The 13,560-nt window shown below is 30.5% G+C and overlaps 1 protein-coding gene across 1 annotated transcript; it reads right to left on the bottom strand.

Moving 5' to 3' along the window:
* Positions 1 to 739: 739 nt before the first annotated feature.
* On the bottom strand, positions 740 to 3,289 carry LOC141672349 (cytochrome P450 CYP72A219-like). The gene is made up of 5 exons (XM_074478922.1): positions 2,932 to 3,289; positions 2,602 to 2,822; positions 2,192 to 2,436; positions 1,690 to 2,077; positions 740 to 1,347 (listed from the first exon to the last, which is right to left on the bottom strand). Exons 1-5 carry the CDS (start codon positions 3,203 to 3,205, stop codon positions 916 to 918), a joined length of 1,560 nt encoding a protein of 519 aa, XP_074335023.1. The 5' UTR covers positions 3,206 to 3,289; the 3' UTR covers positions 740 to 915.
* Positions 3,290 to 13,560: the final 10,271 nt, after the last annotated feature.

Genomic DNA, 13,560 nt, shown 5'->3' with positions numbered 1-13,560 from the left:
TGTAAGCTTCAAAACAACAAGAGAACACTATGAGGCAGGCTGGAAAAGGAAGGGAAGGGAGGGGGGAAGTTTGAATGGAAGGGGGGAAGATTTAAAATGAAAGAGGGGGAAAATGAAATTTGAAATTTCATTGGGCGGGATCCAAAAAAGGAAAGAAATTTGAAATTTGAAAATTTTCAAATGAGCGGGTTATCATAAATGGAAAAAACGAAAGGGAGTTTGAAGAGCAAATCTCAGCTTGAGAATCAATTCGGCCATGGAGAAGATGAACCCATGAACTCAGCAACGAAGCTAAGAACAGAACTTCAATCTGCAAACATGACCAGAACAACGAAAATCCATGGCTCGGGACCAAAACTTCAAGAACAGATTTAGGCTATTCAATAAAGCTAAGAAATTAAGAAAAAGTGAGAAAACCTCAAGAAACATGAAACAAATGCTCTGAATCATTGCTGTCTGAGCAGCAAATCAAAAGAAAATCAAGAACAGATCTTGATTTTAGAAAGAAAGGTGAGGAAAATGAAAAGAAGAAGAAAAGAAAGGAGGAGAGGGAAGAGAGCGTTTTCTCACCAGGGACTCTCAAAACTGCAATAACTTTCGATATATGTAATGTTAATTGAATGCATATATTTTATCTATTAAAATGCGCCAATATTTAGAGCTTATACTGGACAAATTTGCTTACTAGTGCGGGCCATGAAATCTAATCAGTATTAGAAATCTTTTACAATAAGCAACATTAAAAACATAATTAAAAAGTTAATATTTCAATTATAGTACGTGGATCAACATTCCAACAAATAACAACTTCAGACGCATAATTCAATTTTTATTATTGCATGACAATAGTAGCCTTGCAGGCGCAGTTCCATCCCAACCTAGAACAGATAACTCCTGATATCCATGCATTGTAATTTAGGGCTGAATTGACTGTAAAATCAAATGTGCACCATGTTGAGGCTGAAGTGTTATAGTAGCGTGTGGAGCATGAGTATAAGATGGGGAAAGTACAAAAGAAAATCGTTGTAGAATCATAGCCAATCCCAGTTTCGCTTCTAACATGGAAAAATTCTGTCCGATACAAATCCTAGGTCCCCCACCAAAGGTTAGATATGAAGCTTTTCCCATTGTTACCTTGGCTACACCTTCAGAAAATCGTCCTGGATTGAATTGCTTAGCATCATCGCCCCATAGCTGAACATCATGATGCAACAAGAGCACGGGTATTTGGATAGTTACTCCCTTGGGAAGAGTGATATCTCCTAATTTACTGTCTTCATTCACAGTTCTACTAAGTGCAGGTACTGGTGAGTATAATCTCAGAGTCTCTTGCAAAATCATATTCACCTATAATCAAAATGGAAATAATATAAGAGGGCGTTTGGAAACTTGCATTTCGTTTCAAACGAGGGATTTCAAATGACACGATTTGAGTTGTCATTTCAAATTCTCATGTTTATACTAATATTATTTGAATGCTCTGGATTCATTTGAAATCCAAATCCAAAATCTCAAACAACTTTATTTGATCAAATCCAAAATTTCAAATTAAATCTAGTTTCCCAAAGGGGCCAGTTAATATGCTGCCAGCTGCCTATGTGTGAAAGGTTGATAAAATAATAGAGTTTTACTTCCTGAATATAGCATGACACTGGATTTGAGAATAAGAGCTGTATAAAACAAACTTACTACTTTGAGGCGATTCAAACCATCGAAATCTGGTTTGTTGTTCCCGAATGCCTGCAAGACCTCTTCTCTAGCCCGTTTCTGCCAATCTTGATGCTGACTTAGTAAAATCAATGCCCATACAAGTGTATTTGCGGTTGTCTCCTGTCCGGCAAAATAGAACAGCTTGCACTCTTCGATAACTTCATCCATTGTCATCCCAAAACTTTTATTGTTTTCATTTTGTTCGATCTCTTTGCAATTGCTATCCAATAGTATACCCAGTAAGTCGCCCTGGTGGGTTTCTCCCCCCTTAACTTCTCTCAATCTTTTGTCAATGATACTTCTTACGAGACCTTTAACTTCTTTGCCAATTTCCATCATCCTCTTATTACGTTTGGTTGGCAAAAGACTACATGAACAGACATGGTATGTATCAGAAGAAGCAGAGGGACTAAACATAACCCCCCTCCCTCCCAAAAAAATGAAAATGAAAAACGACAGAACTCTTCTAAAATCTACCTACCTCATTCCAGGAATATATAGTGATCGGAGAGACTCGACTACAAGACCAGACTGTTCTCTTTGGAGCTGAAAAATCTTTGTTCCTTCTCTATAACTACTACCGAATGCTGTGCGCGAAATGACATCACTGGTAAAGTTTTCTAAGTAATAATATGCATCCACCTCACATTGCCTATCAGCAGAAACCATCTTCTCCCATTCGTTCACCATGGTGCTGCAACTTAAGTACATGGCATGTAGCATATTCTACATTCAAATAAAAAGAAATATGAAGTAGCACACAATACACAGGCAAATTTCTATTTAGTCTTTTCTATGTGATTTTGAACTATCAATTCAAATAATATTATATTCTTGTGGAATATCAATAAACCCTATATATGTATTTAATGGTTATGAACAGAAATTAACCTTCAATTTATCAACATGGAAAGCAGGGTTTATGATTTTCCTGTGCTTAACCCATTTCTCGCCCTCAGTAACAGCTAATCCACCCACAAGCAAGTTGGTTAAAGGATTAACTGCCTTAATTTTTTCAAACTGATTCCACTTGGTAACAACCTCTTTTATTAAGTCTGGATCCATTAGGTATACCATTGGTTTTGGTCCAAGCCATACAAATGACTTCTTTCCTACAAAAATGGATAAAGATAGAGAATAAATTCTATAAATAAATCATCATATATTCAATTATCATATATTCAATAATAAAATCATCATATATGCCAACATGCAAAATACCATGTTTTTTCACAGTGTCAAAGTCGGCCGGCACTACACGTTGCAGAATATCATCAGCTAGTCCAATAGGCTTGGATTTAGCTTCAGCCACCATCTTTCCCAGTTCCCGTATATCTCCGACTAGAAATCTGTAAGGATTTCCCTTGAATCCCTGCTTTCTCAGGATCTTCTCTAATTTCCTTGGCCTGAACCACACCCAATTCAAAATTCTCCATCCCAACATGGAAAGTCCTGTAGCACAAAGCAATGTGAAACACAAGTGGATTAAGTCCATGATCAGACGGGAAAGGAATTTAGTACAATTTATGGTAAAAACGATTATATGCTAATCATTATATATATAGCTAAGCGAACTGGGAGTGAAGTATGGACAGTCTCTGTGCTTATTAATGATTGTGTGGTTGTAGTAGTAAACACAGGTGGTACCGGACTCATTAGATTTTCCAACTACTACATTTGTCATTGTGCATCGGTTTATTATGAATGAATCTTGTACAATGTCCTTTAACTACTTTATTCATTGATTTTTTCTAATTAGGCCTAATTGTGCCTCAGCATAATTCAACTATTAAAGAATAATGATAATTAAATTTTTGATTAAGTAAATGAAAAATAATCACACTTGATCACTACAAGAAATTTGCAATCAGACAACACTTGACAGACAATGGTTAAAAAAAACAGTCGTCCTAAAAAATCAAATAACGGTGAATTGAATTTGCAAAAAAAAACAGTTGTGTGAGTTCCAGAACAGACAACAGATATCCATCTTTTTTAAACTGTTGTACAAGTTGTATCCTCTCATCGAGTTAGGCAACGGTTTTTTAAATATAGTGTTGTTGTAGATCTTTAACAGAACGATTACAAACCGTTGTTACTATGTTAACGTATAGGGTTAGAAGACAACGGTTTTAAAATTACATTGAATACATTATGTAATTCACACAACGGTTTTTTAGAAAGGTTGTCCTCTAAACCATCAAATAACGGAATGAAAACAGTTGTTTGAGGAATTTTAATGGGTACCACGTATTGAGGTGGCAGCACGTGATAGGTGGTAAATTATTCACAAGGATTGCTGAGGTGGCGAAATGAGAGCCCTTCATTGAAATGAGATTTGATATCGTCCGTTAGATCGAAAAATAGCTGATATTCTTATACAACGGTTTTATGTTAAAACAAAAGTGTTGTCTTAGTTGGTCTCATATAAGCTTTTAGGTATTACGTTGTGTAATTCACACAACAGTTTTTAGAAGGGTTGTCTTAAAAACCTTCATACAGCCGAATAAAACAGTTGTCTGAAATAGTTATTTTATAATTTAAATGGGCACCACCTGATGAGGTGGCAGCGCATGATAGGTTGTAAACCTATTACTCGGATTGCTAAAGTGTCACAATGACAGCCCTTGATTGAAATAAGATTAGATATTAGCGGTTAGATTGAAAAAAGCTGATATACTTACACAACAGTTTTATAATTAAAAAAAGCGTTGTCTTAATTTATCTTTACACAATAGTGTTTCAAGGAAACCATTGTAAAAGTATTACTGTATAAAATGAGATTCCCGGTTACAAAGTTCAATTTTTAAATGATTTTTTCGATGATCCAACCATACGGATGTTAAGATATATCAATTTTAGTCATATGAAAAAATTATTAAAAAATTTAAAATTCATCTTGCATGTCAAGATTACAAAAATCTAGTAAAAGTATCACTTCCAAAAACGAGACTCGTTCCTGATTTACAAGATTAATTTTTAAAATGATTTTTTCGACGATCCAACCGTACGGATGGTAAGATATATCAATTTTAGTCATATTAAAATATTATTAAAAAAATTAAAATTCATCTTGCATGTCAAGATTACAAAAATCTAGTCATCACTTCTAACAACGAGACTCCTTCCTGATTTACAAGATTAATTGTTAAAATGATTTTTTCGACGATCCAACCGTACGGATGTTAAGATATATCAATTTTAGTCATATTAAAATATTATTAAAAAAATTAAAATTCATCTTGCATGTCAGGATTAGAAAAATCTAGTAAAATTACCCCTCCCGACAACGAGACTCGTTCCTGATTTATAAGATTAATTTTTGAAATAATTTTTTCGACGATCCAACCCTACGGATGTTAAGATATATCAATTTTATTAATATAAAAAAATTATTAAAAACTTTGAAATCCATCTTGCATGTCAGGATTAGAAAAATCTAGTAAAAGTACCACCCCCGACAACGAGACTCGTTCCAGATTTACAAGATTAATTTTTGGAATGATTTTTTCAACGATCCAAGCCTACGGATGCTAAGATATATCAATTTTATTCATATGAAAAAATTATTAAAAATTTTAAATCCATCTTGCATGTCAGGATTAGAAAAATCTAGTAAAACTACCACTCCCGACAACGAGACTCGTTCCCGATTTACAAAGTTCAAATTTTCAATGATTTTTTCGACGATCCAACCGTACGGATGTTAAGATATATCAATTTTATTTATATGAAAAAATTATTAAAAAATTTAAAATTCATCTTGCATGTCAGTATTAGAAAAATCTAGTAAAAGTACCGCTCCCGACAATGAAACTCGTTCCTGATTTACAATATTAATTTTTAAAATGATTTTTTCGACGATCCAACCGTACGGATGTTAAGATATATAAAATTTAGTCATATTAAAAAATTATTAAAAAAATTGAAATTCATCTTGCATGTCAGGATTAGAAAAATCTAGTAAAATTACACCTCCCGACAACGAGACTCGTTCCTGATTTATAAGATTAATTTTTGAAATAATTTTTTCGATGATCCAACCGTCCGGATATTAAAATTTATCAATTTTAGTAATATCAAAAAAATTATTAAAAAATTTGAAATTCATCTTGCATGTCAGGATTTGAAAAATCTAGTAAAAGTACCACTCCCGTCAATGAAACTCGTTCCTGATTTACAAGATTAATTTTTAAAATGATTTTTTCGACGATCCAACCGTACGGATGTTAAGATATTTAAATTTTAGTCATATTAAAAAATTATTAAAAAAATTGAAATTCATCTTGCATGTCAGGATTAGAAAAATCTAGTAAAATTACCCCTCCCGATAACGAGACTCGTTCCTGATTTATAAGATTAATTTTTGAAATAATTTTTTCGACTATCCAACCGTCCGTATGTTAAAATATATCAATTTTAGTCATATTAAAAAATTTGAAATTCATCTTGCATGTCAGGATTAGAAAAATCTAGTAAAAGTACCACTTCCAACAACGAGACTCGTTCCTGATTTACAAGATTAATTTTTAAAATGATTTTTTCGACGATCCAACCGTACGGATGTTAAGATATATAAAGTTTAGTCATATTAAAAAATTATTAAAAAAATTGAAATTCATCTTGCATGTTAGGATTAGAAAAATCTAGTAAAATTACCCCTCCCGACAACGAGACTCGTTCCTGATTTATAAGATTAATTTTTGAAATAATTTTTTCGACGATCCAACCGTACGGATGTTAAGATATATCAATTTTAGTCATATGAAAAAATTATTAAAAAATTTAAAATTCATCTTGCATGTCAAGATTACAAAAATCTAGTCATCACTTCCAACAACGAGACTCCTTCCTGATTTACAAGATTAATTGTTAAAATGATTTTTTCGACGATCCAACCGTACGGATGTTAAGATATATCAATTTTAGTCATATTAAAATATTATTAAAAAAATTAAAATTCATCTTGCATGTCAGGATTAGAAAAATCTAGTAAAATTACCCCTCCCGACAACGAGACTCGTTCCTGATTTATAAGATTAATTTTTGAAATAATTTTTTCGACGATCCAACCGTACGGATGTTAAGATATATCAATTTTATTAATATAAAAAAATTATTAAAAACTTTGAAATCCATCTTGCATGTCAGGATTAGAAAAATCTAGTAAAAGTACCATCCCCGACAAGGAGACTCGTTCCTGATTTACAAGATTAATTTTTGGAATGATTTTTTAAACGATCCAAGCCTACGGATGCTAAGATATATCAATTTTATTCATATGAAAAAATTATTAAAAATTTTAAATCCATCTTGCATGTCAGGATTAGAAAAATCCAGTAAAACTACCACTCCCGACAACGAGACTCGTTCCCGATTTACAAAGTTCAAATTTTCAATGATTTTTTCGACGATCCAACCGTACGGATGTTAAGATATATCAATTTTAGTCATATGAATAAATTATTAGAAAATTTAAAATTCATCTTGCATGTTAGTATTAGAAAAATCTAGTAAAAGTACCGCTCCCGTCAATGAAACTCGTTCCTGATTTACAAGATTAATTTTTAAAATGATTTTTTCGACGATCCAACCGTACGGATGTAAAGATATTTAAATTTTAGTCATATTAAAAAATTATTAAAAAAAATTGAAATTCATCTTGCATGTGAGGATTAGAAAAATATAGTAAAATTACCCCTCCCGATAACGAGACTCGTTCCTGATTTATAAGATTAATTTTTGAAATAATTTTTTCGACGATCCAACCGTACGGATGTTAAGATATATCAATTTTAGTCATATGAAAAAATTATTAAAAAATTTAAAATTCATCTTGCATGTCAAGATTACAAAAATCTAGTAAAAGTATCACTTCCAACAACGAGACTCCTTCCTGATTTACAAGATTAATTGTTAAAATGATTTTTTCGACGATCCAACCGTACGGATGTTAAGATATATCAATTTTAGTCATATTAAAATATTATTAAAAAAATTAAAATTCATCTTGCATGTCAGGATTAGAAAAATCTAGTAAAATTACCCCTCCCGACAACGAGACTCGTTCCTGATTTATAAGATTAATTTTTGAAATAATTTTTTCGACGATCCAACCGTACGGATGTTAAGATATATCAATTTTATTAATATAAAAAAATTAATAAAAACTTTGAAATCCATCTTGCATGTCAGGATTAGAAAAATCTAGTAAAAGTACCACCCCCGACAACGAGACTCGTTCCTGATTTACAAGATTAATTTTTGGAATGATTTTTTCAACGATCCAAGCCTACGGATGCTAAGATATATCAATTTTATTCATATGAAAAAATTATTAAAAATTTTAAATCCATCTTGCATGTCAGGATTAGAAAAATCTAGTAAAACTACCACTCCCGACAACGAGACTCGTTCCTGATTTACAAAGTTCAAATTTTCAATGATTTTTTCGACGATCCAACCGTACGGATGTTAAGATATATCAATTTTAGTCATATGAAAAAATTATTAGAAAATTTAAAATTAATCTTGCATGTTAGTATTAGAAAAATCTAGTAAAAGTACCGCTCCCGTCAATGAAACTCGTTCCTGATTTACAAGATTAATTTTTAAAATGATTTTTCGACGATCCAACCGTACGAATGTTAAGATATTTAAATTTTAGTCATATTAAAAAATTATTAAAAAAAATTGAAATTCATCTTGCATGTCAGGATTAGAAAAATATAGTAAAATTACCCCTCCCGATAACAAGACTCGTTCCTGATTTATAAGATTAATTTTTTAAATAATTTTTTCGACGATCCAACCGTCCGTATGTTAAAATATATCAATTTTAGTCATATGAATAAATTATTAAAAAATTTGAAATTCATCTTGCATGTCAGGATTAGAAAAATCTAGTAAAAGTACCACTTCCAACAACGAGACTCGTTCCTGATTTACAAGATTAATTTTTAAAATAATTTTTTCGACGATCCAACCGTACGGATGTTAAGATATATAAATTTTAGTCATATTAAAAAATTATTAAAAAAATTGAAATTCATCTTGCATGTTAGGATTAGAAAAATCTAGTAAAATTACCCCTCCCGACAACGAGACTCGTTCCAGATTTATAAGATTAATTTTTGAAATAATTTTTTCGATAATCCAACCGTACCGATGTTAAGATATATCAATTTTATTAATATGAAAAAATTATTAAAAACTTTGAAATCCATCTTGCATGTCAGGATTAGAAAAATCTAGTAAAAGTACTACCCCCGACAACAAGACTCGTTCTTGATTTACAAGATTAATTTTTGAAATAATTTTTTCAACGATCCAAGCCTACGGATGCTAAGATATATCAATTTTAGTCATAAGAAAAAATTATTAAAAAGTTTTAAATCCATCTTGCATGTCAGGATTAGAAAAATCTAGTAAAACTACCACTCCCGACAACTAGACTCGTTCCCGATTTACAAAGTTCAATTTTTCAATGATTTTTTCGACGATCCAACCGTACGGATGTTAAGATATATCGATTTTATTTATATGAAAAAATTATTAAAAACTTTAAAATTCATCTTGCATGTAAGTATTAGAAAAATCTAGTAAAAGTACCGCTCCCGACAATGAAACTCGTTCCTGATTTACAATATTAATTTTTAAAATGATTTTTTCGACGATCCAACCGTACGGATGTTAAGATATATAAAATTTAGTCATATTAAAAAATTATTAAAAAAATTGAAATTCATCTTGCATGTTAGGATTAGAAAAATCTAGTAAAATTACCCCTCCCGACAACGAGACTCGATCCTTATTTATAAGATTAATTTTTGAAATAAATTTTTCGACGATCCAACCGTCCAGACTTTAAAATATATCAATTTTAGTCATATGAAAAAATTATTAAAAACTTTGAAATCTATCTTGCATGTGAGGATTAGAAAAATCAAGTAAAAAAACCACCCCCGACAACAAGACTGGTTCCTGATTTACAAGATTAATTTTTGAAATGATTTTTTCAACGATCCAAGCTTACGGATGCTAAGATATATCAATTTTAGTCATATGAAAAAATTATTAAAAAGTTTTAAATCCATCTTGCATGTCAGGATTAGAAAAATCTAGTAAAACTACCACTTCCGACAACGAGACTCGTTCCCGATTTACAAAGTTCAATTTTTCGATGATTTTTTCAACGATCAAACCGTACGGATGTTAAGATATATTGATTTTATTTATATGAAAAAATTATTAAAAACTTTAAAATTCATCTTGCATGTCAGTATTAGAAAAATCTAGTAAAAGTACCGCTCCCGACAATGAAACTCGTTCCTGATTTACAATATTAATTTTTAAAATGATTTTTTCGACGATCCAACCGTACGGATGTTAGGATATATAAAATTTAGTCATATTAAAAAATTATTAAAAAAATTGAAATTCATCTTGCATGTCAGGATTAGAAAAATCTAGTAAAATTACGCATCCCGACAACGAGACTCGTTCCTGATTTATAAGATTAATTTTTGAAATAATTTTTTCGATGATCCAACCGTCCGGATGTTAAAATATATCAATTTAAGTCATCTGAAAAAATTATTAAAAAATTTGAAATTCATCTTGCATGTCAGGATTAGAAAAATCTAGTAAAAGTACCACTTCCAACAACGAGACTCGTTCCTGATTTACAAGATTAATTTTTAAAATGATTTTTTCGACGATCCAACCGTACGGATGTTAAGATATATAAATTTTAGTCATATTAAAAAATTATTAAAAAAATTGAAATTCATCTTGCATGTCAGGATTAGAAAAATCTAGTAAAATTACCCCTCCCGACAACGAGACTCGATCCTGATTTATAAGATTAATTTTTGAAATAATTTTTTCGACGATCCAACCGTCCAGATGTTAAAATATATCAATTTTAGTCATATGAAAAAATTATTAAAAACTTTGAAATCTATCTTGCATGTGAGGATTAGAAAAATCAAGTAAAAAAACCACCCCCGACAACGAGACTGGTTCCTGATTTACAAGATTAATTTTTGAAATGATTTTTTCAACGATCCAAGCTTACGGATGCTAAGATATATCAATTTTAGTCATATGAAAAAATTACTAAAAAGGTTTAAATCCATCTTGCATGTCAGGATTAGAAAAATCTAGTAAAACTACCACTTCCGACAACGAGACTCGTTCCCGATTTACAAAGTTCAATTTTTCAATGATTTTTTCGACAATCCAACCGTACGGATGTTAAGATATATCAATTTTATTTATATGAAAAAATTATTAAAAAATTTAAAATTCATCTTGCATGTCAGTATTAGAAAAATCTAGTAAAAGTACCGCTCCCGACAATGAAACTCGTTCCTGATTTACAATATTAATTTTTAAAATGATTTTTTCGACGATCCAACCGTACGGATGTTAAGATATATAAAATTTAGTCATATTAAAAAATTATTAAAAAAATTGAAATTCATCTTGCATGTCAGGATTAGAAAAATCTAGTAAAATTACACCTCCCGACAACGAGACTCGTTCTTGATTTATAAGATTAATTTTTGAAATAATTTTTTCGACGATCCAACCGTCCGGATATTAAAATATATCAATTTTAGTCATATCAAAAAAATTATTAAAAAATTTGAAATTCATCTTGCATGTCAGGATTTGAAAAATCTAGTAAAAGTACCACTTCCAACAACGAGACTCGTTCCTGATTTGCAAGATTAATTTTTAAAATGATTTTTTCAACGATCCAACAGTACGGATGTTAAGATATATCAATTTTAGTCATATTAAAATATTATTAAAAAAATTAAAATTCATCTTGCATGTCAGGATTAGAAAAATCTAGTAAAATTACCCCTCCCGACAACGAGACTCGTTCCTGATTTATAAGATTAATTTTTGAAATAATTTTTTCGACGATCCAACCGTACGGATGTTAAGATATATCAATTTTATTAATATGAAAAAATTATTAAAAACTTTGAAATCCATCTTGCATGTCAGGATTAGAAAAATCTAGTAAAATTACCCCTCCCGACAACGAGACTCGATCCTGATTTATAAGATTAATTTTTGAAATAATTTTTTCGATGATCCAACCGTCCAGATGTTAAAATATATCAATTTTAGTCATATGAAAAAATTATTAAAAACTTTGAAATCTATCTTGCATGTGAGGATTAGAAAAATCAAGTAAAAAAACCACCCCCGACAACAAGACTGGTTCCTGATTTACAAGATTAATTTTTGAAATGAGTTTTTCAACGATCCAAGCTTACGGATGCAAAGATATATCAATTTTAGTCATATGAAAAAATTATTAAAAAGTTTTAAATCCATCTTGCATGTCAGGATTAGAAAAATCTAGTAAAACTACCACTTCCGACAATGAGACTCGTTCCCGATTTACAAAGTTCAATTTTTCAATGATTTTTTCGACGATCCAACCGTACGGATGTTAAGATATATCGATTTTATTTATATGAAAAAATTATTAAAAACTTTAAAATTCATCTTGCATGTCAGTATTAGAAAAATCTAGTAAAAGTACCGCTCCCGACAATGAAACTCGTTCCTGATTTACAATATTAATTTTTAAAATGATTTTTTCGACGATCCAACCGTACGGATGTTAGGATATATAAAATTTAGTCATATTAAAAAATTATTAAAAAAAATGAAATTCATCTTGCTTGTCAAGATTAGAAAAATCTAGTAAAATTACCCCTCCCGACAACGAGACTCGTTCCTGATTTATAAGATTAATTTTTGAAATAATTTTTTCGATGATCCAACCGTCCGGATGTTAAAATATATCAATTTTAGTCATCTGAAAAAATTATTAAAAAATTTGAAATTCATCTTGCATGTCAGGATTAGAAAAATCTAGTAAAAGTAACACTTCCAACAACGAGACTCGTTCCTGATTTACAAGATTAATTTTTAAAATGATTTTTTCGACGATCCAACCGTACGGATGTTAAGATATATAAATTTTAGTCATATTAAAAAATTATTAAAAAAATTGAAATTCATCTTGCATGTCAGGATTAGAAAAATCTAGTAAAATTACCCCTCCCGATAACGAGACTCGTTCCTGATTTATAAGATTAATTTTTGAAATAATTTTTTCGACGATCCAACCGTCCGTATGTTAAAATATATCAATTTTAGTCATATGAAAAAATTATTAAAAAATTTGAAATTCATCTTGCATGTCAGGATTAGAAAAATCTAGTAAAAGTACCACTTCCAACAACGAGACTCGTTCCTGATTTACAAGATTAACTTTTAAAATGATTTTTTCGACGATCCAACCGTACGGATGTTAAGATATATAAATTTTAGTCATATTAAAAAATTATTAAAAAAATTGAAATTCATCTTGCATGTAAGGATTAGAAAAATCTAGTAAAATTACCCCTCCCGACAACGAGACTCGTTCCAGATTTATAAGATTAATTTTTGAAATAATTTTTTCGATAATCCAACCGTACCGATGTTAAGATATATCAATTTTATTAATATGAAAAAATTATTAAAAAACTTTGAAATCCATCTTGCATGTCAGGATTAGAAAAATCTAGTAAAAGTACTACCCCCGACAACAAGACTCGTTCTTGATTTACAAGATTAATTTTTGAAATAATTTTTTCAACGATCCAAGCCTACGGATGCTAAGATATATCAATTTTAGTCATAAGAAAAAATTATTAAAAAGTTTTAAATCCATCTTGCATGTCAGGATTAGAAAAATCTAGTAAAACTACCACTCCCGACAACGAGACTCGTTCCCGATTTACAAAATTCAATTTTTCAATGATTTTTTCG

Source organism: Apium graveolens, chromosome 7, assembly GCF_009905375.1.
Source record: "Apium graveolens cultivar Ventura chromosome 7, ASM990537v1, whole genome shotgun sequence".
Lineage (NCBI taxonomy): Eukaryota > Viridiplantae > Streptophyta > Magnoliopsida > Apiales > Apiaceae > Apium > Apium graveolens.
The sequence above is the reverse complement of the archived record's forward strand: the minus strand, read 5'-3'. Positions and strand labels throughout refer to the sequence as shown.